We start from the raw sequence: 26,571 nt of genomic DNA, 5'->3' as shown, positions 1-26,571 counted from the left end.
GAGGAGGAGGAGGACAGTGTGGTCCATGAGGAGGAGGAGGAGGAGGAAGGCAGTGTGGTCCATGATGGTGAGGAGGATGGTGATGACCTGGTTCATCATGGGGAGGAGGGAGAGAAGAAGGAGCAGGTCCTTCATGGCTGTCTTGATCTTCCTTGTTGAAGTTTTGGCTATACTCAGGGTCTTCAGGTCTGGGCTGAGAAGAGGGTGGACGTTCATGTCTGTGATGATGTCCATGATGATGTCTGTGACCAAAATGATGACGGAAATGGGGATGTCTGTGTGGTTTTCCACCTTTGCCTTTTCGCCCAAAGCCAAGCTGCTGTTTATAAAAACACCAGGGGAGGAAGTATTAAGTCAGGTGTTGATAGGACAGAAGAAAGTGATGAGAAAGAGAGAGGTGGGAGTTAGTAGGTCTGCATTTATAGCTCTGATGATCTTTAAGGAAAAAACCTGCATTTTTTTCAAGATGGAAGGAGTAGATGTAAAAATGCCAATTTACTGAAAATCTTCTGGAAATAGTACACCATATCAAAATTATATAACCAGCTGAGAAACATTTGTGATGGATCAAAACAAAATAAAACCCACATTAAAGTAGCTATTGTAATATAAACTGTAATACCAAATATGATAAAGATCATCTCCCCTTCTCTTGCTTTTTAAAATTACTTTGAACTTGTTTGCCAATCTTTACTCTCTTAAACTAAGTCAAGTGATTGACCTGAGAGAAGACTTGGAGGGAGTAGTAGTGACAACTCAATTCTAATTCATCTTCTGATTGACCTCAAAGGTCAATCAGTCCCAACATGCTGCATCACACCCAGGCAATAATAAATTGGCATAAACAACTGTTACAATCATCTGCCAGCATGGACTAAGCGAGGTTGCTGTAACCTGCACGAGGATATAGCAAGAGATGTGTCCACAAGTGAGTACCTACCCAGGGATGGTAGATTTCACAACTTATATCTGTTCCATCAGGTTCATCTGCATCACTTATAACTCTTGCTGTGCAGAATCCCATGTGCTAAGCAAAAGAAAAGGAAAAAAGAACTGCAACGTACATCTGGATTCTTGTGATGGAGTTAATAGAAGCTACTGAAAGTTCAACATTTTACAAGTGAGGCTGGTTCCCTCGACACCAAAGTGTGTTCACATAGCTTAGCTAAATTCTGAGCTTTCTGGCCAAGGCTTGCCAGCAATTAATAATGATTAAAATATGTGCCATTTTTGAGGGTTCTTGACTGTGAAGACCATTTCACCATGTGCATCTAGAGGGCTTCTACTCCCCATCTTACTTCTCTTTTGAAGTCTAAGAAACTGGCCAGCTACAGAAGCCAGACACAACCTGAAAAGCTCTAGGCCTCTAATGTGCCAGAGTCCAGTTACATTTAGATCTGAGAGTTCAAACTGTCTCATTATAAAATAAAAAGGAGCAGCTATAAAATTAGGATCTGGGCTTGGACATGCTGGATCTTTAATTTTGAGTTTGGGTTCATGGTTATAAGAAACATTTGGAAATATATTTGTAAAATCTTCCTGGTCCCATCCATTGTATCAGTTCTTATTCTAAGACTTTACTTACAGCATGCCAGTCATGGAGAAAATCACAATCCAGTGCCTGATCTTCTTGCTGCCCAGTTTTGGAACAGTTGGTCTCCTTTATAGAGAATCCTAAAATGTGACCTTCCCGGGAGCCAGTCTGAAACCAAGAGGTCAAACAAGAAACAGTAACTAAGTGTATTTAAAATCCTGTAATTTTCAAAGGAACCGTATTTCATCATGTTGTCAAAATCCCATCTAGGTCATGCTTTCCTTTCCTGTCCTGTTCAAATACACATATTCAGTGAGGAAAACAGGTTAGATAATTTATACCTTACTTTCCTCCCACCCTCACAAGTTCCAGAAATGCTTGCTTTAATTCTTTGTCTAGTATGTGTGTGTTATAAAAGCTGTTACTTTTACAGCCTGTGTTTTTAGGCAGGAGTGTCCTTAGAGTCCTCCTGAAACTGAACTGCTGTTCCTGTGAAAATAGAGAGATCTACTGGAGGGCAACCACCCCTTTCCAGTGATGGAGGTGCAGAGTATTACAGTTCTGATGTTAATTTGGGGAGAAACCTGTGAGATTGTTGCTTTCTTTCGTGGCAGGGGTGTTACTCGTAGAGAAGGCATTACTCCATATGAATATGGGAGAAGGCCTTTGTGATCCTATTAAAATCTATAAGGAGGTGTTTCATTTTAATTTCCAACTGTAACTACTTTATTTCAAGTCTGTGTTAAAGGTGTCCATAGCATGTGTGCACACACAGGTTTCACTAGTTAAACTAAACTGGTTAATAGCGGATGCACATACTTCATGGTAGAGTTTTTTATTGTAATTAATAGTTTCTGAGTGTTATGCAGTCTGTTGAAATCCAGTGGTACAATCTAAAGTGTCCATGTAGCTGAAAACAAAATGTTTGGGGAGAAATACATGAATCCAGGCAATCTGGAAACAGCCACTTGCTAAATGGGAGTGGGGGTATATCCTGCATGGGGCTACAGTGTGGAACACTGTCAGGTTTCTGAGCAATATTAAAAGCTGCAGGGAGGTGGGGTTTGCCTGCTGTAATTTAGGCAGTTTCCAAGATTAACATGTGTTATCGTAGGGGCTGTGGGACTTCATTACAGAGGTGTCCTGAGCTGATACATGTTGGCAGAATGATCCTGTGCTGTTTCAGTAAATGCCTCCAGTATCTACCACCAAAAAATTTTGGTGCTGTGAGGATTATACTTCAAATCAGCCAAGGGATAAGTCTTCATGTTGACATCACTCAAATATGGAGTTATTTACCAGAGCCAGAAGTTCTTCAAGAGGTACAGCATAGATACAAATTCACCTCCCATCCCAAAGAACTCTCAGTGCTGCTTTGCTTTGCAGCAGAGAGTCAAAATGACTTCTGAATTTCCACTGTGTTGTTCCCCTGAGCTAAATATTCTAAGAGTAAAAAATTGTCTTCATTTGACAAAATGTGTGACTATGATAATACATGACTGTCCATCTGGTCAGTAGTAAATAAACTCATGTGTGTTAGGATAAGATAGGTAAATAGGCATTCAAAATTAAAATTTGCACACGAAGATTTTGAATTTTGATTGCTGTCACGCTACCATAGCTTTTAGTGAATAAGAAATCCTTTTGCTTTCATATACCTAAATTGAAGTTGATGACAAGTCTTTGCAGAAGTAGGACTTTCAGTTTTAAGCAGATGATTTGTGCTGGTAGGTCTGTTCCTAGAAGGATTTGAGCTCTGGTCCCATGGTTTTGGAGCTGCTCACAAAATTTTGTCATTCATAAGTAATTCCAGGACAAAATGCCACTTACCATCTTTAAAACCCTTTCAACTTTGTCCACAGCGAAGTAGTTTGTGTGGTTACCTTCTATCTTGGATTTCTTCAGGGCCTTTGTAGCAATATCTTTATGTTGCTCCGTGACTTCTAAGACTTCGATTTTCACAGGGCAATCTTTGCACTCTAATAAATCAGGTGGAACTGTAAAAACAGAGAATTTACTAATATTGCAGTGGATATTAATACTCTTGGGAGTGTCCCTGTGCCTTTAATGTGAACTCATAATGAGAAACTGGAATGCAGCATTTCTTTGGAAGTGAAATACCTGTCCCTCGCTCCCAAATATGGATTTGTCATGTAACATGAAAAAACCCCAAACCCATGAAAATGAATATTCTTATTAATCTTTTAGCTACACCTTAGGATCTTACCACCCCAGATGGGCATTCTTTCCAAGTTTACATTTGTTCTGATATTCATTATGATGTTTTGGTGGACTGGAATGGTGATATCATCTGACATCAATAAAGTCTGGTTTAGAAGAGTAGGGTAACCTTAATTCTATTACTCATTCTTAACATTCCATTTGAATTATCTAAAATATGAATTGCAAGCAGATGAATGAATCTGTTACGGTTACCATACACTAGTGGTGCACAGGCTTTGGTACTAGGGCTGGTTTGAGGTATGTGTTGGCTTACAACAGTGGTTATTTTACCTGGACTTAAGGTACAATTAAATCCATATAGTTGAGGTTTCTTCAGCAGATGGTTCGTATATGTGATAATCTTACATTGCCCAAAGTCCTGAGAGGAAAAAAGAATACATGATTATGATGTTATTTTCACTGGATTTAATTGGATGTAGGTGATCATAGAAATTATACCTGCTTTTAATGTGCAGTACCTCCAAGAATAACAGATGTGGTCATTAATGGAATGTTTGATCTGGTACCACTCAAAATTTGTCTTCAGATAAAATGGGATCTCCCTTTACAAGAGCCTTCATGCACACTTCTCAGAGTGCATGACTGAGTAGACAATGGAAAACTGAACCAGCCTTCTCAGCCATCCTAATACTTATTTACAGTAAGATAATACTAGTTACCAGGGGAGGTTAGAATGTCAGGTTCATAAATCTTTATCAAAAGGTGGATGGACCTTTTCTTCCATTCCTTTTCCCCATCTTAAGAAAAAGAGTAAATGCCTTCTCTTCTCTCCTCATGGCCTTCCTGCTTTGTCTTTTGTTGTAGTAACACAACTCTCCTATTTAAATAAAGTTTTGGACTGGGAGTTCTCATCCCAGACTGCCTCACTGGACTAGAAAAAAAGAAAGGGCAAGTATTGCTGTATGTCATTCGTGTACTGACACTACCAATATTTCACATTGTCAGACCACAAATGCTATGACAGAAAACTGACAAAATACACCGCTGGTATTTCTGGCTCATATACTAGGAACATGTTTAAAAAATAATTTCCAGTGCCCTTTAGTTGTCAGCAAATTACCCTTAAAACATAAGTTCTGCTACAAGCAGTGGAATGTGGAGGATAGTTCCTTTGAGACTACTAGTTAAATAAAGCTACACTTATTTGAAGAGTCAACCCCTTTCCAAGCCTTTAGCTTATGTTTAACAACTCTAGAATGAAATAGGTTTTATTTTAGAATAAGCCATATTAAAGCTCAGTCTTCACTTAGAGATTTTGTGTCACAAATTTCTGGGCAGTTCAGATGAAGATCAGGTTAATGCATTATTGGTACCATTACTTGCCATGGGATACGTGTCACTGTATTCGCAGGACTCCCAGTGTTTCCTGGATAAGACAGGGCATTCGGTTTCCAGCACATCCAAAGTTAGGTAGAGGACTGATGAATTTCCCTGGAAGAGAAGTGTGAGTAAAAAAGAGTTTGTAGACAAGAAGTTTGATCTGAAAGAAACTTTTTTTAAGGTTGATATGTTTAATGAAGCTTCTCCAGTTCTCTAGTAAGGTTTTCCTGAGCTGACAAGTGTAGAAAGGGTTCAGGCTGGAAGGGAGCTTTGGAGGTCATCTTGCCCAGCCACTTGCTCGAGGCAAAGCTAAAGCTTCAAAGTTTCAGCTGCATTCTGTGTATCACTGTGACAGAACACGATTCAGGATGGAGAAAAGCATGCAGCAATTGGCAGGACTTTCATATGGACGTCGCTGTTACTGTGTGGTTTCATTGTATTCATGCTGCGCAGTGCACAACTGCACATGCCCAGGCCTGCCATGGGATTGCCTGCTCCCTGCTTCCCCCACTCCTCCCCCTTTTGCCTGTGCCCTGTTCTGATTTGCTCCCCTGTTTGTCTGTCTGATAGCCCACCCTATGTTCTGCCCCTTTTTCCCTGGCAGGACGGTCAAGAATCAGGCACACGCCTGAATAAACAAGTCTGCTTGCACCCTTCCTGGTGTCCTGTCCCCCTTTCGGACCGCGACATATCACCAAGACAGAGGTTCCACAACCTCTCTGGGCCATTCCAGTACTTAACCATTTTCTCCATGATTTTTTTTTAGTCTTATATCTATTCAGAATTTCCCTTCCTGCGACTGTAACTGTTGCCCCTTATCTTCTTGTTGAGACCTTGTGAGAAGATCCTGTTGTTCACCTGGCATTCATCAAGTAGGGAAAATGTCAGTGTTAAAAAGTTGCCATTCCCTCTTTCTGATTTTCACATAGAACATTGTTCTATTAGGACATCAGTTGTGTAGGCAGCCAATTACGTAGCTACATCCATTTCAAATTACTTTAGTGATCAGATACTCTTTCAGAACTTTGCTTCCTGATCAGTTTATTCAGGGAGTGATGCAACAAAGCTGTAATAATCCCTACAAAGTCAGGAGCCTTATATATTCTATCTCCTGAGTGAATAGGATGAAGAATTAAAATTTGAATTTGGCTGCCAGTGTAATGGGATGTGGTGCTAAGAATTTTTTGTGGCCCACAGAAGCAGTTTTTTTATTTTTCTGCAGGGGAATGAATCTTAATTCACATTTGGAATGAATTATTTAAGCTTCATTCAGCCCTTGTATGGACATTCAGAATGAACACATACGTATTTTATTTTGTCATTTAGATAAAATCATGCAAAGCCCTTCACTGTGAATAAATGTCCTCAGGATTTATGAGGTTTCATCCATTCAGGTTCCTTTTTCAGTGTTTCTGTATAGACGAGACCTTGAGAAAAAATTGCTGCAGTCTAGTGTGATATTTTTAATAATGAGAGTTCACCAGTGTCATGTTAAACACTAGTTTTGCAGTATACATATATCTTACTGTTGTCTCTAATTTTAAAATAGAGGTTAGGTGGATTGCACAAAGACATATGTTGTTCAATGGCAGAATTGGGAAAAGAATAAAATTGTCCTGGACACACATCCTGCCCACTAGCCACATGTTTATTCTCTGCTTAGGGGTAGTTAGTACTTCTATTTTATTTTATAAATCTCAATAATTTCAAACTGCTTGTCAACATATTGTTAAAATTCAGACAGAGAACAGAGACAGTGAGAAACACTATTTTCTGATTAGTATTTGTGGAATTGCACTGAACAGAAAGGTAAGATAGTTAAGACATCTTTTGTGAAACGTGCTGTTCAGTAGGAATCCTCTAAAACTGAAATGACTAAATATGTGATGCACTTTGTCCTCCAAACTTGTGAAATGCTGAAAAAGCCAATTCATCCCTGGCAAATACTTTTTTTCTTCAGCAGAAAGCATCTGGATTCACTAAAGCCTAAAGCAGATCTTGGGTAACATTAAATCTCTACCTCCAAATATACAGTAGAAAATTCCTCTGTTCATCTGCTGGATAGCTCTTGGGGGGAAAAAAATTCTTACATGGTGCCTTCTTGGTTGTTTTAAAAGCATCTCTGGCACTACACAAGCCTAGAACTGTTCTGTTGTGGATACTTGAGTATCTTATGCTTCTAGAACTCCCATGTAAACCCAGTAGAGATCTGGCTGCTGGGAATTGCTCTGCCTAGGTTTTTGAGTGGGCTGATGTGATAGACCTGATGCACACTATTGCATGGACATAAGAAAAATAATGTTTTGGTCTTTTATAAATACATCTGGAAGCATGAATCCTCAGTGCTGGTCCCTGTTCCAAATTATGGTTCTAGGGTTTATATAGTCAATAATTGCTTAAAATGTAGAAACGCTGAGATTTTTCTGTTTAGAAACAACTGTGGGTTTTGTCATTTATCCAATGAATTTTGCATGTCTTACTGCCCAGTAGCTCCACTTCACAGGAGTGGCACACACATTGCTGCATGGCAGCAGCATTCTTCAGGGACAGGAGACTTGAGGATTGAAATCTCTTAATGCAGAACTTAATGCACTGATTCCTTCCTATATGAGCACTTTAACTGCCTGGCTACTGCATAAAACTCAATGCTGTCACTTGCCACATCCTTGTCTTTGAAAAGCAAAATAGTCCATCAGGTTTTTTGAAATTATACCTGAAGACCTGTGGTAAACCTGGGTTTTGGGTCACTTCCTGAGCTTTACTTGTCCTAACAGGCAATATTAAGCAGTTTCATCAAAAACTAGCCTGTTTTTCCTTTTGCCATGCTGAGATGTGTAACACACTTCTGAAACACTCTGTGTCTGGATGCAACTTCATTGCCAAGCAGCCAAAGGGTACCACGTGCATTAGTAAATCTGCCTGTCCTTCGTCTCTTTTACATACTAGTTAAAGAAATTTTGTATTCTGTTGCTTTTTCCACTGTCAATTTGTTCTGGCATTTAGGCAATCATTGAGAAAGGCTTATGTGTCCTCTTCTAGGAAGCAGAAATAGAAATAGGAAGGGAAAAGGAAATTACTGCTATGGATTCTCTATCCAACCCCTCCCCTGTTTTGCAGAGTGGCAAATCCTTTGGCTTTCTCTGCCTTTTTCCCTTCCTGCCAAACCATGACACTGCCACTTAACCAACTATCTCCAAAATTAAGATAATAACAAAATACTAGTCTTGCAGGATACATTGGTCTAGTTAGTGTTAGACATTCACGGATTAAAGAAACCTTCCCAATATAAATTTCGAGTATAACATCTGAGACTTGACAACAGACAGGACAGATTAATTTCCAGTGTTGTATAAAGCTGTTCAGAGCAACTCTTATGCCAACATCCTGCTGGCCAAGAGAATAGAGGGCATTCAGGATCGTTTGAAATCAAGCTTACGTGCAATAAATCGTGCACAAATGAGTACTGAGGTAGTGTAAATCACAGCTGATTCATTGAATTACATCAACATTAAAAGCAATAAACATAAGCTTTTAATGACCTGGCTCATTATTTAAAAATCACAACCTTGTGTAAATCAGCCTTTAAATTGATACTTACTGTATGTAGTTCATGTGCATCAGCAACACGGAATAAACCAAAAACATAACCATCTCTGCGGTGTTTGTTGACCAAATCCAGGGCCACTCCTGCATCTGTCTCAATGGTGTTACAGTCTGCAGGTGTAAAGCTTGCTTTGTTTTGGGCATTAGAACACTGCAGTAGTGTTAGAAAAAAAGCTGAAGCTAGAAGCAGCATTTTGTTTGCAGTTTTAGGTGACTTCTGCCCATGCCCTGATAAAGCCAGCAGTCTGCTTTCGAATCAGAACAGTCCACCAAAGTTATGAATGCTAAAAGGGCATGGTTTTATATAAATTTAAGTGTCATGGCAGACAGTCATTGCCTTGACCCTGGATTAATATTTGCAAACCGCAAGTAAATGATTATACAGTGATTTAGCAGATTTTGAGGAAAGTGGGCTTTATAAAACTCTCTGGACTACTCATCAAAGGGTCTGTTTGTGATTCTTCATGCAGGCATTGTGCAATAATGCTTTACTAAGAAAAGTACTTACTTCTAACAGGGTGCTGCTGAGCCTGGAAGTAAGAAGGTCCAATTTATGTGTGCAGGTGTTAAATAATCTTGGTCTTCTGTTTACTGTTAAAACAGTTGAACTGAAAATATCCTGAGATATTTGTGGTCAAATTATGGTTCTGTCCTTATCCTTGTTTTTACAGATCCTTACCTAGCAGGGAACTAGTGAAAGGGAAACAAGGGAATCACCCAGAGTTGGAAAAGGGATAGAGGTCAAAGTGCACTCACAGGCTGATGGTCTGTAGCTTCTTTGTGAATACCTGCTACTATTCCAGCTCAAGAAAATTTAGAGCAGACTTCTATCAGCTTTACATCATTTCAGACTGGAACACAGGAAGGGACTGACTGGCTTGATACCCATGTAATCTAGGCATGGCATGAAGTGATATAAAGATGCCTCTGCATTCTCAATCTGAGCAGTTTTGTGTGCTTTTTGGCTGTAGTAGCCTTCATAGACTTCTTTAGAGAATTACTGGTATTTTTTTATTTATTAAAATAATGCATTACAATATTATGATTCATACCTTTCACAGCATACACCAATATCCTCTGCTATGCAGAAAGGAGGAGGTGATGTCTCATACTCAAAATCTTTTATTCAGGATAGTTAGTTTAAGACATCAGTAATTGCTTGTCAGGGAGTGGCTGAAGATGGAATGCAAAATTCAAACACTGAATAAGAAAATACAAAAATTCAATGTGAGTCCAAAATGACAAGGTCAGACTCAGATGAGGAATTTTCCATATCCTGGTTGATGTGAAGGTTGGATTAGCTTCTCGCAGAAAAAGGTGGTAGCTGTATAATTGACTTGGGGGCTGGAAGCTGGATGATCTTTAAGGTCCCTTCCAACTCAAACCATTCTGTGATTCTGTGACTTGGGTTTACATGTCTGACCTTGAAGGGTTTTTTTACTTACTGTTTGAGAAACATTCAGAAATATAATGGGTAATCATCCTTGACCATTACCTCATTTCATTAACCCTTATTTTAAAAAATTCCACCTTTTAGCATGTCTGGTGTCTAGGAAATCATTTTAAAATGCATTGAGCTGAAGCAGTGGATTTCTTTTATAGTTAGTTCAGGACACAGTTAACAGTTCTCTGGTAGTAGATAAGCTAAATGGAGCACCTTACAATATTAGAACCAGGGGCACTCAAAAGTAGCATGAGTCAGCTGAAAATGGATAAAAATAGTCCCCCTCACAATGGGTAGTGAACTTGTGGAGCTTGTCACAGAAAGATCTGGAGGCAGACACAACCAGCAGGGGCAGAAATTGCTTAGGATTGTCCATTGGCAGCTGGTCATTCCATGGATCCTAGAAGTACTAAGCAGAAAAGTCCTCTTTAAAGTCCTGGGTACGATAATTCTGGGTACTGGAAGAGTTCAAGGGGAATGGTTTACAAAGAGGGGCAGGTTGTGTGTTTCTCCTAACCACAGTTGTCTTTTGCCACTGTGAGAGATGAATACTGGGGTGGATGTACCACTGTTCTAATGAAATAGGGCATTTCTTTTGGTTTTGTTTTTATAAAGTTCCATTAGAGTAATTCAGAATCTCTTCTGGAAGATGGAAAAAAAGCAGTGAAATAAGTGTTGTCTAAATAATCAAAGACATTTGAAATACATGTCATCAGTTAAAAATAATACATCACTGCTGTGTTCCAAATTGCACCTCAATTCATTTATTACCATACTGGTTAATTTTTTCAAATGGGTAGTCATACTGAAGAAAGGCATTGGATTAGATAATTTATAACATGATTCCCTTAGCTGTCTGTTGTTTGCAGATTGTTTGTTCTTTTTTTCCTCTTTTGTTCTGGGCTGTTCATTGTGACACTGATCATTTTCTTGACAGTAGCTTATGTATGTTTTAAATATCATAGAATCACAGAATCATAGAATCATAGAATCATAGAATCAGATGGGTTGGGAAGGACCTCTGAGATCATCATATAAAATAGAAACAGTCTGAATAAACAGTGGAAAATGTACAATTCCTGCAAAACTGACTGTAGAAGTAAAGTAAGATTCTGTTCCCACTCTAGAGAGTTTTGTCCTTGATTTCTTTGGAAAAGAAAGATTGGACTGTATTATTAAAGCACTGCATGGACAAGCACTCCAGGCAGAGTAAGAGCAGTTAATTAAATATTGGTTGTATTTAAGTCAGTATAATGTATTTTAATAACTTCTCCTCCAGTTTGGTATCTTTTTAAAAACTTATTTTGTTTTTATATATACTACTTTTAAGTTTTCTGTTTTGCTTTAATGAAGCCATCTCTGTAAACAGATTGCTGGAAGGAATAGGAAGTTTTATCCAAACGTGGCATTTCTCATGAGTAGCTTATCAAAACCTTGTTTATGACTTTTACCAAGGCTTGACTTGCAACACTAAGAGGTGATCCACATTCAGACCTTAAGGATATGGTAATAAACATCCATCCTAACCCTCTCCAGAGATCTGGGAGAATACATCAAAAAGAGGCTTATCTTCCACACTTGAAAAACAGCATATGAAATGCTTAATAAATAGAACTTTATTCTAGGGGGATAGGAAAAGGAGAGCTGACACGTAAAGGAGATAATATGCAATAACCAATTACTCTTTTGCTAAAGTACAGCCATAAGTATTTACAGATATCCCTGATTTCTTGGGAGGACAGCTGCTATGAGCACTGTTCTCTGCCTTCTGCAGGAGCTCTGCTTTTTAGAATCTATTTGTTTGGCCAAGGATGTGTGTAGGAGAAGGGTAGCCAAGGAATCTGAACAAATACATAGGCAACATATGCATAAATAAGCCAGCAAATATTCTTCAGTACCCCTTTAATATTACTGTCCTTTTTTTTTTTTTTCATTCAGAGGCCTCACCTATATTCCAAGGTAAAGCCTATCTGATAAAAATGTCAACAGTCCTGGAGGTCATTGACCATTGGTTATCTTGTGCCTCAATAAAAAACACTGTCCATGTAAAACTGGAATGTTGTGAAATAAATATCAGGCCAGACTTAAGCTGGACATTGCCCAGATAGCAAGATATTAATGCATGATATAATATCATAAGATCAATAAGTGTTGAAAAACTGTGAAACAAAATTGAAAAGCGAATAGAGAATTCTACCCTCGTCTCATCTCCAGTGACTCCATGGAGGGCTTCCTGGTGTTACTGGCCTGTTCTCTGCTGGACAAGGAGAAGCAGCACTTAACAATTCAGTCCTGGGAGAGGAGAGAGCCTTTGGGGTGTGACTGGATGGACGTAGGTGTTACTGCCACTGCTTTGCTCAGATTGGCATGAAGCTGAGACCAGGCCAGAAGATGGAGAGATTTGGCACCACCTGGGCGTGTTTTTAAGAGGACTTGCTGCAGTGCTGTCTCCCAGAGTCAAGGTGTGGAGACCAGACACAGAGCACCCTGTGCCCTTATCTGCCCATGTGGGTGTGCTGGAGGGAGAACACTGCAGTGCTGCCCCACTCACAGATGGGCATAAATCTGCTGAATCAGCAGCAGGATTTGAAGTCATGATGACTAAACATTACCAGCTGTTAATAATATCAATGCCATATGGGACTGCCACAGCATCCAGGTATATGTCCTGAGGACAAAGGAAACACAGAAACTGTACAAGTCCAGTTTCCTACTTGCACTTCAAGAATTTAATCTTGGACATCAGTACCAGGACTCAATTATGGTAAACATTGGCAGTGGCCTCAGTGGCATTGAAACTGGGTAGGGGACTCTGTGCTGAACCAGCCACAGCAAATAAAGGCCAAATAACGATCATGACTCTGCACTGACCACTGGTACTTTGTTGATCTGCACTGTGGATACAGTTACTGCTCAGATAAACACCCCTTCTGGTGTTATTTTTAAATCAGAGAAGTCTTTGAACCCAAATTCCAGATCTGAGCTAGAGAAAATATTGATTCAAATGTCATTTCTGAGCCTCATCTGAAGAACAAGCTACACAGTATCCAAATGGAATGCTCAAAACTGTGGATCCAGACTTTCTGATATCCCCTGTAACTCCCCCTGCTTATGTTCACACAGTTGTGCTCCAGTTGTGTATGTTCATATAAGCCTCAGTAGTGTCATTAAGCTGATGGAGCCTCACTGAGATTAGAATCAACATGCAAACAGTTAATAAAAAGGACCGTGTTCTGAAACAGCAGAAATGGGAAGTGTGGTGAAAAGAGGGGGGAAACCAGCATTTTGAAAATCCCTGGAGTGTGACAGGCTGTTGCCCCAATGCCCTGCCCTCTGGTGCACCAAAGCCAGCTGTGGGTGCTCCGTGTGAGGACATGGAGCAATGCCTGGTGCCCCCAGTTCTGGCAAATCAGTGATTCCTGTTCAAGGAGATAGAACACACTGGTCATGTTAGAGAAACCTGAGCTGGAAAAGGTGAAACTTCCCGAGGGAAAAACAAGGTGCTGTAATTCAATGGCTTGATAAAAAGGGGAATGCTGACACAGCCTAGAGCTCCAACTGCAATAAGAATTGGATAGAATTTGGATTTTAAGATTTTTGGAGAACTACCCAATTTGGAATGTATTTCTACTCTAAAATGAATGAAATCAAAATATATTGAAATTTTTCATGATGTGGGATTGAAATGGAGTAATTTTGGCTCAGTCGATGTGTTTCACACATCACTTTTTGTCTTATTTTAATCTTTAAAGCAATTAGATTACTCCTTTATATCAAATTTATGTTTATTAGAAATTTGCAAGCTGAAAAAGCAAACATTATTGCTGTGAATATAACTCCATACAATATTTCAATATTATTTTTTCCTCACTCAAAGTAAAATCATACTTTTCTTTATATCTTATTTATAGTAATAAAATAATACATTTTAATTGAATTGCATAGTGCCAGGATACTTTGACAAAACCATAATTTTTTGTTGAAAGGCTCTTTAAATGGGGAAATTATGCAGGATCTCTAGGGATGATAGAGTATCATAAAAGCTTCAGAAACAATAATATTTTATTGATTTTGTTTTGAACAAATGGTTTTACAGATCTAGTGGCAACTAGAGAAAGGCTCTGTGGTCTCACACGAGCCCCATAATTATTGCAAATATCAGTGTACTCCTGGCCACAAATTACATTTTTTTCCTATGTTCATTCTTTTTCTTCTTCTTGTCTTCTCGTTTATTTATATTTGTTATTGTCAGTACAGTTACTATGTCTGACTTCAATGAAATTGATTTTTCTTAGCTACAGGCTGTGGAGTGTCCCTGTGGTTTTTATTATAAAGCAGTTAATATGACCTATCTCAAGAAAGAATTAGGCTGATTTTGTAAATCATCTTTTTTTCTGCACAGCAGGGTCGGTAAAGCATAAGAATCTGAGTAGCCTGGGCTCGATTCTCCAGCAGCCAGAACTACATGCAGAGCTTTCACATGTGCTTTTTCCATGAGCCTTTTCCATGTGCTTTAAGTGAGGGTGTAAAGCATTAGGAAAATAATAATCTTTCTTGAGATCTTCCACAGAAAATAAAAATATAGGCTAAGCTCATCGCGTTACAAATAAGAAGCTAACCCACAGAATAACAAAACCTCTCCCTGGTGTGACTCTCTGAGGGCCCTGAGAGCACCTCCCCTCTGGGAGGGTTGGCTGCCGGGGCTCCGGGCTCAGCACAGACCATTCCCCTGGTGACCCTCGGGACTCTTGGTGCTACTGGGCAGTGCTGGGGGAGGCCACGGCCAGGGCTGACCCAACCTGGCTTCCCTCCAGAGCAGCTTTAAGATGAGGTGCAGCATTTTGGCCCCAGCCTGAGCTCCAGCTCCTGTGGCAGCACAACTGTGCCTGTGCCTGGCCACGGACCCTGTAGATCCAGACCTGCAGCCTGTTTTCCTCAGACCTGTCAGGTCACTGTGGACTTGCTTGGAGACCGGTGGGCTGTGTCTGACTCTGGCTACTGTAACCAGGCCATGCCTTCCTAAGTCATGTTCCTGACTTAAATTCAGACCTGCCTTGTCACCCCGAACTTACAGAGTGATCTGGCTTCCTCCTATAGCCTGACTTCCATCCCTGGGTCTGCCCTGCTCACCTGCTCAGGCACCACAGGACAGGCCCCTGCCCTGCCAGCCTGGTTGTCACCCTCAGTTTTGTCTCACCATCCCTTGGGGAGCTGCCATCCCACACTGGGCCCTGACAGACTCTTGCTACTGAGAATATTTTTTTTTCTGATGCCTTTGGGCTGTCTCAGCCCTGCAAGTTTTTTACCCTCCACAGTTACCTTTCCTTCATCCTCTTCCTGATGGGAGGCATTTGAGAATTAGAAGCCAAATACTTTTGTTGGAGAATGCCCCAGCTAAATTTCTTTTTTATTCTATTCTTGTGCTTTCTTAAAACTGAGAACTCCAAAGATGAAGACTGTGATAAGCAATTTATTTACTTGAAGATGTTACACAATTGCAAGACTGGGTTGCCATGGTGGCTGTTATTTTGTTAGAGATAGCTGAGGTGGTTGGATGCTGGCTAGACCGTGGTAGGCTTTCTAGTTATCAAAGGATGAAGGATGCCATCCATCTGCTTTGCTTCTCCTGGGCACGAGTCTGATAGAGAAGATTCTTCAGGAAAAGGGAGAATAACTGGTCCAGTGACTGGTTTGGTCAAGTCTGGTTTGTTTACTTGAGTCTTTTCTCCGTCAAAACTGGGTGTAGGTCCTACAGCCTTAGGTGGAACTGGCTTTCCATCTTTATGTTCATTTTGACTTTCTCTTAGGCTATAGAAACTGATGTCCTCATCTGAAGGGGGTAGAATTTTAACCCAGCCCACTGTTTTTTCTAGGTGTGGGGAGAAAGGATCGGCTTCTGAATGGGAAGCTTGTTGATTCTGGCTGGATTTTTCAGGTGTCTGATTAGCTTCCTGTTTCTCCTCTTCAGTGGCAGGACCCTAAATAGCAAGGAATAAACATTATCTATATGGAAGCTCTTCCAAATTCTTTCAGATATGATCACCCATCACACTAAGGATCTGCTGCAATTCCAGTCTGTCAAGCTACTGAACAGAAGCTCGAAAGATAGACAGATATAAATACTTCTTGTGCCAGGGGAGATGGGTGCATGAAACTTGGGTAACTACAGTTATTGCCTCTTGCATTCCCTTTGTGATTTGAAATTTCTTTGTAGAGCATTCTGAACACATTCTGTGTGATTGTCTCCATATTTACTCTATTGTCTTTTATCCCCTAACAGCAGTCTGTTTGATCACAAGACAGATTTCTTCCTGATCTGGCCTTATCACTTCCTTGAAGCACATCTCTTTGTGAATAAGAAAACTTAAAAATGGGCTTTCGAATGTTCAATACTTGTTTTGTAAAGGAGTATTACTCTTGCAATATTAACATTAGATTAAGAAATACCTGTGGACTGTAGATTTCACAGGATACTGTGACAAACTTTTCCATGCGACTGTTTACTACAGAGCCTTTGCAGAATCCAGTTTGCTGGAAGAAGAAAATACAACCATTTTTTCACATTGTAGCATTGATACTAAGCTCCTATCTTGTAAAGCAAGTGATTATGAAAGGCTGAATAGCTATAGCTTCTAAGAGTATTTGTAGGAATAAACAGCTTGGGCAAACCTTTATTTTGGGATTGGCAATCTTACGAAGGCAGGCAGCATTTTGAAAAAGGCTTTGTGTTTGCAAAGGAGGGTTAGGTAACACAATAGTAAAAATAAGCTGGCCACTTAAGGCCAAACTACAACAGCTTGCTTATGTTGTGCTGCAGCAAAATATCCCTATGCAGGCAAGCTGTGTATGGAACATAATATCATTTTCCACACTAAACCAATTTCACACCATACTAGTGAAAGAAACCATGAAAAAAATGTTGTTTCTAGTAGTTGTGTTTGTACTGGGCTGTACATGGCTTGGATCTCAGTTAAGATGGGGCTTGAAATGTTATCTCTTGACAACATGCCCATTTAGTCTTCCAGATTCTCATAGAATTTTTTCCTTAGTTCCTAAGCGCTTTCCTTAGCTGACCTAATTGTAGTATGAATACAGTCCTTATGCGTTGTTTGTGATTTATTGTCTTTGTCTATTTCCTTGGAATAAATTCTTAAGAGTCATTCAGTTTTGTAAGGTGATGGCTACGTCACCTTCCTCTGGATGGTATTTTTTTTCTCCTTTCTTTGTTCAGGGATTTCTAGGTCAGAATTCAGAAGTTTTACTGAAATGTTTTCTCTATTTGAAAGCAGTCTGTAGAATTGCAAGATAGGAATGAGCTACAATCCATAAAAAGATGCCTGTGGGTTTTGGTTCTCGTCTGCAAAGAGCCAAGGAGATATATACTAAGTATTCACTGAGGAATCATAGTATCTGGAAAGCAGGTGTTTATACAAGTTAAAAAAGTACTTACAGCTACTTCCAATGGAAGTGGCTCACACTTGACATCAGCAACCGTGTCCTTTTTGGAGCAGGATGTCTCCTGAATTAAAAACTCTACAAAATATGCAGGACCAACGACCCACTGTAAAAGAGAGGCCAGTGGCAGTCAGACCTTGTGCACATGTCAGGAAGAACGAAGAATTCTACTGACCTTGAAATAGATGTGAAACTCCTAAGTCTGGAAGGAGCAGGTTATGCTTGGGGCATTACTGTTAGTTTTGTTACAGGAGAATATTTTTTATTTGCCAGTGCTGCTGTATTGCCTCGTCATTTTTTACTTCTTATATATGCACAGTCTTAGTAACTTATGGATTAGCTATAGTTGAAATGAGTTTGGTTTTCATCATAAGTTTAGCATCCACGTAGAATTACATATCCAAATACCTTCTTCAGTGCTTTGTTGATAACTTCTGGCTGTTTTAATGAACAGAATCAGTTTACTATTTCTGAAATCAGGGTTGGAAAATGGAAGCCATGAAATAATGTATTGTAGTAATATCTGACAGTTTGAGACAAAGAAGGAAAGCTGCTTTGTTATCTATACATGATGAATTTTAGAGAGACCAGATAATACTGTGGCAAACAAACAGGGCTTACCCATGAGATCATTAACTCTCTGTTAGACTAAAATTAGTTTTAAACCATGCTCAAACTCATTCAGTGAATGTGTCTGGAAGGGATGACTGTGCTTTATTAAGTAATTTCTAGTAGGGAGTCGCTAATTCATGGTGGTGAAAGAAGAAAGGGCTCACAGTGAAGCTTTCCTGAACTTAGGAAGCATGTCTTTGTCTTGAGTTTTGCATAAAGCCTTTCTATTTGCAATAAATGGAATCAAAGTCTTGACTCAAGAAGATCAGGAGAATTTTGCGTAAAAGTATTCTCTCTACTATACAGATACAAAATCAAAACAATCTGTAAGACATAACAAATCATAGAACAGGAGGATCCACACTTCTTGAGGGCTAAAACAAGTCAGATGAGCCTTGGCTTACCTGCATTGAAGCTCTTGTGACACTGAGGACAGAGAAATAATGAGTTTGTTCACTCTCTTTGTTGAACTTGGCGAGACTTTGAACAGCAGCGTCCAAATATTCGGGCTTAGTTGGACTGTCATCAGCTGGGCAGTCAGGACATACTGACCAAATATATCTGGATGGAACTTTTTATTCAAGCAAAAAAATGTCATTAGAGAAGGCAGAAGCATATGAGCCTGTTGATGGTGGAGGTCACTATAAATACCCCTGCACCCCCAACCCTACCCACTTGTCCTCCACTCCCCTGGACTAACAATACGTAGTTTTCATCCCTCAACAATTTTGAATCTTTATGTATTTGCAGACCCATAAAAATGTTGCAGTGGAGGCAGAGACACTGAAGGAAAAAGTTCAGTCTGTTGACAATGGGCTTGCTGTTTTTACTTGCCTTTCATAAACCCATAAAAATGCTTTTTGGTTCAGAGGGTAAATGCCTATATAAAGGCTCTGCTGGGTGTCCCAGAGGTTAAAATAGTTATTACTGAACTGGTCTGAGCTGCAGGACCTCACTGGCCTTATGATCACTGACTTGAGAAAATCAGGGCAGCTGAAGCTAATGGAGATAGAGTGGTGTCATAATTACAATTAAAATTTAAAGCCATGCTATTTGGCAGAGTGTTTTTCCACTCCTTTTCTAAAGATTGTGTTAAAAACATACCTGGTTGTAAAGTGCACTCATAAGTATTCAGATGAGAAATATTTCTTTCTTGATTAATGTAGATAATTGCTTTGCATTGACCATAAACCTGAAACAACATAAACATTTAGAAACAATTGATGTTGCACCCTTTGCACTGATCTTGTAGTACCTAGATGGTGAGTGGTTAATTTTCTTCTTGCAATTGTGAAACTCTTTTCAAGACAAAAGTTTTGTTAATACTCAAATGACGATGAAGCACATTTCTAAGCATCTCCTTTAGAAATAAAAGGACAGATTATTCCCTGGTGTAATTCTGAGCTATACAGGTGCAGTGCTTGTCTGCAGGGTAACCTACACAGGGCCACTCTTCTGGCAGCTGAGAAGTGCCCAAGTGTCACAGAGTGCTTTCCCTGGCCAGGCCCCCGCCCTGGGAGCTGGGTCTATGTCTAAGAGAGCTTAAACCTGGAGATCAGCTCAGGTGTCTGGATCCAGTCCCCTGTCTTCCACCTTCCCCCTTTCTCTTATAACCATAAGGAAAGTGGAAGGAAGGACCCTAAATCAGTTTTATGGCACAGTAGGGTCACCCTTGCACACAAAAAACCTATGATTTTATGGCAGCAAAAATACTGCCCTATCCATTGGGCCTATATATTTAAGAGTTGAAAGTGTATTCTCTGAGAGCTTCTTAAATATTGCTACACGTGTGATCAAGGCCTCTGAACATACATTTCTTGGCACCACTGAAGCCATATCAACCACATAGGCTTTGCACCCTTTTCCTGATGAAAACTCTGTAATGAAAAGTCAGGAGAATTCTTTTTTTGTTTTCCTAGTTTTTCATTTAAAAGCTGAAACTGATTGACCTTTGAAGCAGTCCAGGACAATGTAATCATAACTTCCTTTTTTTTCACATGTAACTTCTTTCTTGTCATTCTTCATTTTATAAGGTGGGGTTTTTTTACTTGTTCAGAATCATTTTGGTCACCTGCAGCAACAGTCTTAGGCCACTTTCTGTCTTTGCAGCTTATCTTGCTGAGCTTTCCTTTTTCTTCTTTTCCAGTGCAATATTTGCAAAGTTGTCAGAATAGAAGTGGAATTAAACTAAACCAAAAATCATATGTTATATAAAAGTGAGTTTCTTTTATTCCCTTCTTGACAGGCTGTCTTTAAAATAAACTCTTACAGGGTTGCTATAAAAAGTAAAACATTATTCTAAATAGTGTCCTAGCATGGCTATTTAGTTCAGTCTGCTTATTAGCCCTGGTTGAAAACTTTCTTTTAATTTTCATTTTCTAAAATAAATCTTACCAGTCTATGAACTGATCAAAAGGTGAAGAGTAAAACTGTGGACCTTAAAAAATGGGGTTTGATTTCTTCTGAGCTCTGTTGCCCACTAAAAATGCATGTGTAGGAATTTTGCTGTCATTAGTAGTACCTGAGTAACTCATCACATCTGAGATCAAATAGGAAAATAAAATCCTTACAGTTGAGTGAGCAGGTCTGGTTTTACAGTTCTTCCACAATTTTTTGCTGAGTACATGGCATTCAGTATCTACTACATCCAAGATGAGATAGAAGACAGAACCAGTGATCTCCTGAAAACAGGAAACAAAAGGATCACATCCCAGTTTTGTATCAAATAAAGCAGTGACATATAAAAGGGAGAGATGGAGAAAGAGAAAACATGAAGGTGAGATGCATAGATATCCTGAAAACTGAACATTCTGTGGGACAGAAGTGGCAAATCAGGTGACATTTAGGCCCTGTTAGGACAGGCTTGGTGATACATCGAGTCAGCTTTAGTTAAAAAACAGCCATTTAGTCAGTTTTATCCTTCTAATTCTGGCACCAACCAGAACCCAAGAATAAGGACTAAACATGGTGATGTTTTCATTGTCAACTGCATTTTGTTATCAGATTTGAATGGTAGGTTACTTTGCCTGCAATGAGATAATAAATACTACAACTAATAAGAAACTCCTAACATGGAACATTCCCAGTAGGAATTAGAAAGAGAAATACCTTATTTCTTAGAGTAGTGTCTTTTTCAAGTATGGATACTTTGTACTTTCTGTAAAGAGGTGATGGATTGTGTTGATACAGACAGCTTAAATATTCTTTCAGCTCTCAGAGAGTGCTCTGAGAGACCTTGCATATCCACATAGGTGTCTCTGACTCACTTAAAGCTTCAGTCCTGTGCTTGACTTCTGAGCCTGTGATTAAGTCCAGAAACCTTTATTCAGTTCACTGCAGCACAGGGTGCACACAGCAGTTCAGGCTTAACTTTTGGGCAAACATCTTTTGATGCAAGAGGAAGGAAGGACGAAAAGTGCAGCTCCACATATCCAGTGATTACACCATGTGCTGCAGGAGGATGAGATGCTGCATGGTGCAGCTCCTCGTTCTGCTTCCACTGTAGATGTGGGTAAGCACCTTTGCTGCATATTTAGCAAGGATACAGCTTAGCAGGATCATGTTTTATTTATATCTTTAGTGGAAAGCTGGAAAGAGGGCAGCTGTCATTTATACATTCTAAAGAACTTAGAAGTGAGTGTAAGCTGTGTGTTTAGACTGAGATTGAGCACTTGCTGAAAAGGGAGAAAAACCAAAACTGAATGAGAACAGTGTTCATTCATCCCTGACTGATTTCACTGGTTTGTGGAGAAAACATTAAATGGGGCAAGTCTTGTAGAAGTCTGGGCCAGTATCTTTGCAATTTTGGCTTTAATTTTGGTTTCTGTTTAACTGTGGCTAAAGCCAAGTCAATAGAGCATCTAAAGGCTGGAGTGCGGTCGGCTTTTTTGGTTTTATAGTTCTTAGAAAACTGCTAAGAGGTGTGTGTTCTGGAGTTCTGAGGAGACTGAGGGATAAAAACTATTCTGATCATATACTATAGAGATCTATGGGATGGTGATTTTATGTGAGTTCTAACATATATACTTGTAATACTAAATCCTTCCAATATAGAAGAGCAAAACTAATAGAAAATAAAGAATTATTAAATTGTTTCGTTAGCTTTGTCTCTAACTTCTATTGTTACATATGCAACTTTTCATGTTTTCTATGATTTTTTTACTTTCATATCCTCTTTTTTTTTTCTCTAAGTGTTCAATGAAGTAATCTGGTAATGTCTTGCACTGAGCTCTCAGGGTTTGCCCACACTAATCCTGAGGTTTAATTATAAGTGTCATTTTGAAGGCTGTGAAAAGATCAAAAGCCATTTTGACAAAGAGTGGTGCTGAGGTTCAGCAGCGCTGTGCAGTATCCCCACACCTGGCTGCACAGACCCTTCTGTGGAAGGAACTAATAATAATTTTCTGTTTACATACAAGGTATCTAAATACCATGCTGATATGTCTCCTTAATATAATAGCTAATGTAGCTCGAATCAGTAAACAGAAAGTAAGACCTGTTAAGAAGTAATTGCTGTTTGCTGAAAATGTGGTTTTGAGTAATGCAGCATTTGGTACAAACTTGTAACCTTAAATATATCCTCTGTGAGAGAAAAACACCACTAGGACTATCCTGCATGAAGAAGAAATAGCCAAGAAAAATACGTATCTTTGAAGAATCCAATAGCTGAAACTGGTGACTTGAGCTTTCAAGTTGGTTTTTAAGGTATTTGGAGGCAAAAGCACACACACACCTCATTAAAGAAATGATCTTATCATTTGTGTTTGGTGTTAGATGGGTTTCCTGAGTCATGAATGTTGATTGTAAAGCTTGGTGACCTTGGAGACACTGCATGCAACCAGGACAGAGCAAATGTATTTCTTGTTGCCTGTAGCTCTCTTGTATAATATCAGCTCTATATAAGCAGATGAGGTTATTATAAAATCTGCACATCTTTTGGTCTACCTGCTTCTGTATGTATCACACTCCACTGGGGAAAGGATAATTTGGGGCTTATTTAGAGCTCAGCAGATCACTGAAGGTTTAATCATCCTTATTTTAATTTTCATTAGAAGACCGTTATGCAAAGGCCTTTTGATATCTGCTTAGTATTGAATAAAAACTTCTATGTCTTTTCTGCATTGCCAAAAAGATCCTTTCCTCAGCACTGCTGGTGCCAGGCTGCAATATGTGCTGGGCAGCCCGGGAGCCAGAGGAAATGTGGCAGCAGGGTGACCTGGTGCAAGGGAAAGAAATGAAATATTTTGGCATGTTTTGTAATTTTGGTTAAGTGCCTGTCAGTGAAGTTAATCATGAGTATCTTGTATGAAAGGAAGCTCTGTCCTACTTGCATATAAGTTCATAGCAGATGGCTCATTAGTTTCAATTAGAGCAAAACTCAACCACAGGTTGCTTAAGGGCAGAATTGAATTTGAAGTAACTTTGAAAATGTTTTTATCCTCAGTACTGGTTAAGAAGTGGGAGGAAGGACCACTGACTGGTAAAAATCCTGAGGATTTCTTTAGATTTTTGAGAGGAGTAGGAGGTGGCATAAGGCTGTTACTGTCTGGGAACCCCCCTGACATGGCAGACTGATCCTTAGGTACTCAGTTGCAGCAGCAGCAAAAATCAGATAAAGGGCTGAGATTGTCTGGTTTGTTATTGCAATGTCTTGAAACACCTTATTTGCAGGATAAGAGCATATTAGATGAAAAAAATAAGAAAGAATAAAAGTAAATTAAACCCCCAAATGAACAAAGGGTGCTTGCTCTAAAGTGGTAAGTTAAGTCTCTAGGGAATTAAGTGACAGACCAAATCACATACAAGGACCAAAATTCTGCTGTGCTGAGATATACTTGGCACAGTTGAAGGAAGAGGCATGGAGATGAATGCTTTACAACATATCTGCACTCTGGGGTGGTCATAGCAGGGGGCTCTAATTATTATCAGTAGGAAATAGCCTGAAGAGGGGGGTCTGAGTACCAAACTGCATGACTGGTGATGTGGCTTCTGGGCCAGCTCAGAGGCAGCACATGTGGGAAAATTCTGAAGAGCCGTGATCCATTCACATTGGGCACATTCTGTTACCTGAGCAAAGCAACATGGAGAACTCTGTGCACAGCCCAGCACAGTGGGCATCTTTAGCTGTGAGATCTCAGGTTGCTGGAGGCCACAGCATGTCTGCAGAAACCATGTCCTTGTAAGGGCAGCAGGAAGGAGTGTCATATCCTTGCCAGTACAGATCTTTAAACATCTGGCAACGAGCCTGATTTTCATTAAGAGTTCAGAACTCGGCCTTTTAGATAAGCTTATGGGAAGTGAGTAGGCATTGCAGGGAATGTTAGTAGCATGCTTCCACAGTGCATTATCTGCTGTGGGCCTTGTGAACTCATTTGAGGCTGTCCCTAGCTAGATCCAGTAGATTCAGATATTGTAACACAAAATAGTGATGAATTAAGCACACATAGAGAAATAAGATACTTGAAGAAATGTGAGTGATATTCCGTAGGTAATTGCAGTGTATTTTTTCACTTGAACTGGTTTCAGAGTGAGTCATCTTTTAGAGGTCTATAAAGGAATTCCATGGTCCCAAGCGGGATGTGTTTACACCTGTTAGTGCTTACATCTTTTGTGCAAAACACACGATGACTTAACAGCCTTTGCACTCCAACTGCTCAAGGCAGTGGGAAGAAGGTGTAAAATGAAATTAAATCAGAGTAGTGGTGTTTCATATCAAATTTGAACTGATGCCTGGAGCTATTCCAGGGGCAGGCAGCAGAGAGCCATGACTGAGATTTGCTCTCTAATTGCCCACAGTGGTGATGAAACTGTTTCTAGTCATGTGTGCATAAAGTTGACATGGCCTCTGGAGTCCTGTGAATGGAACTTTACGTTTGCCTTTTGAAATATTTCTTAATTCAAATAGATATTTCTAAGCAATAACAATAGGCACAGGGCTCTCCATGGGAGAAACAGATTCAGAGCAAGAGGGTAACTTACCTGAGGTTGTTCTCGAACGCTGGAAATTCGGTAGAGGCTGAGTATGTAGCCCTCTGCTCGGTCAGTATTGATCTGGCGAAGAGCCAGGTCTGCAGCCTCCTCTACTGCGGTGTCATCACAGCGGGGGGAGAGCAGCGCGGCCGCTGCTCCGCGGGCAGGAGGGGCGGCAGCGCAGGAACAAAGCGCCTGGATGCCAAAGAGCACCGGAACAAGCCAAACCATTCTGCTCAGAGAACCGGTGCAGCAGATCAGAACGGTCAGTCAGGATGGAGGGGGTGAGACCTGAGGGAAACCGCACACTTCTGTAGTGGAGCCAAATCTCTTTATAAACTTTGCCTCCTTTTTATTACACGCTGACCATCACCTTTAAACCTACAGCTGCAACAGCAAACACTAAGTCAATGATTACAAGGTTTTGCAGAAGTGTTGTCACTTCCTCTGAGACCAGACAGCACTTTCTCCTTCTGGCTTTCCATCTCCAATTCAGACTTCACTGGGCAGGTCATGCAACTTTGACCTTATGACAAGGGACAAGAATACACACACAAAGCTGCTTCCTTAAGAAACTAGATTTACTTAAATAAGCCTATATGCAGGGCAGTCTGGCTCCATCTCTGTTCTGTCAGTGATCCAGTTCTTTTTGCAAATAAGACAATGACAAAGATCTCAGTAATTTGAACGGGAAATGGATAAACCCCACAAGGTTGACTGATTTTGCCCTTTGCATTTTTTAAATGCCAATTGTAAACAAATATATTGACTCTATTACATGCAGTCAGTTTGACTGTGATAGAAAGCTTGGTTTGGATTTATTCTGTGAGCATTTCTACTCAGCTGGATACCTACACATGAATGGTACCCTTAGAGGTATTGAGACCCCTCAAGGGTCATGGAAAATTCTGCTTTGAGAAACTTTAGTTTGAAATGACAGCAGTGTGCCTTGTGAGTAACCTGTCAGGAGCTCCATACTGGAGACAAGGGGGAATAACTTTACAAGTGGCTGTTAACTTGAGGATCTGGAGAAGTGACAGTGACCATTACTTGGGGAGGATCCCAGTGAATGTCACGAAGGGGCAATTCTGCAGTATTTCACCTTGAAGGACACCGGAAGCTTTGTTATCATTTCCTTGGCCCTCATTTTCTATCATGGGACTCTGTGATCACAGCTGTCTGCTAGAGGACACCGAGTACCTTTCAGTTTGAGGGTTGTATGGAGTGAAGAAGGAAAAGTGTATAGGAAGGGCATAATTGTCTCTAATACTACTGTAAAGGTTGGTGTGGTTAAAAATTTATCTACTGTCACTTTTTTTACTAGTCCAGCAGTGTTCAGAGCATGTTCCTCTGTGAGACAGCAGAACCTGTCCCAGGGAATGTCCATAGA

The 26,571-nt window shown here is 40.0% G+C and overlaps 2 protein-coding genes across 5 annotated transcripts in view; both read right to left on the bottom strand.

The window, feature by feature from the left end:
* Nucleotides 1–9,000, bottom strand: part of HRG (histidine rich glycoprotein) — a 9,944-nt gene extending 944 nt beyond the window's left edge. For 2 of the 4 annotated variants that reach the window (XM_027647629.1, XM_027647631.1), the window contains exons 1-7: nt 8,697–8,999; nt 5,102–5,209; nt 4,049–4,136; nt 3,365–3,531; nt 1,586–1,702; nt 941–1,027; nt 51–319 (exon numbers count right to left, since the gene is read on the bottom strand). In XM_027647629.1, the coding sequence (XP_027503430.1) occupies nt 51–319; nt 941–1,027; nt 1,586–1,702; nt 3,365–3,531; nt 4,049–4,136; nt 5,102–5,209; nt 8,697–8,894 (1,034 nt within the window). In that variant the 5' untranslated portion in view covers nt 8,895–8,999. Of the gene's footprint in view, nt 320–940; nt 1,028–1,585; nt 1,703–3,364; nt 3,532–4,048; nt 4,137–5,101; nt 5,210–8,696 lie in introns of all 4 variants that reach the window. The other 2 variants (XM_027647628.1, XM_027647630.1) reach the window with 2 other exon arrangements.
* A 6,595-nt stretch (nt 9,001–15,595) lies between these two features.
* Nucleotides 15,596–25,532, bottom strand: FETUB (fetuin B). Its single transcript, XM_027647634.1, has 7 exons — nt 25,191–25,532; nt 20,783–20,893; nt 19,317–19,404; nt 18,617–18,783; nt 17,596–17,706; nt 16,593–16,676; nt 15,596–16,123 (listed from the first exon to the last, which is right to left on the bottom strand). The coding sequence occupies exons 1-7, from the start codon at nt 25,410–25,412 to the stop codon at nt 15,707–15,709; spliced, it is 1,200 nt and encodes a 399-aa protein (XP_027503435.1). The 5' UTR covers nt 25,413–25,532; the 3' UTR covers nt 15,596–15,706.
* Between the last annotated feature and the right edge of the window lie 1,039 nt (nt 25,533–26,571).

This window comes from Corapipo altera, unplaced genomic scaffold (assembly GCF_003945725.1).
Source record: "Corapipo altera isolate COAL_440 unplaced genomic scaffold, ASM394572v1 113, whole genome shotgun sequence".
In the NCBI taxonomy this organism is placed as follows: domain Eukaryota; kingdom Metazoa; phylum Chordata; class Aves; order Passeriformes; family Pipridae; genus Corapipo; species Corapipo altera.
Note: the sequence above shows the minus strand (reverse complement) of the source record. Positions and strands in the feature narration are given on the sequence as shown.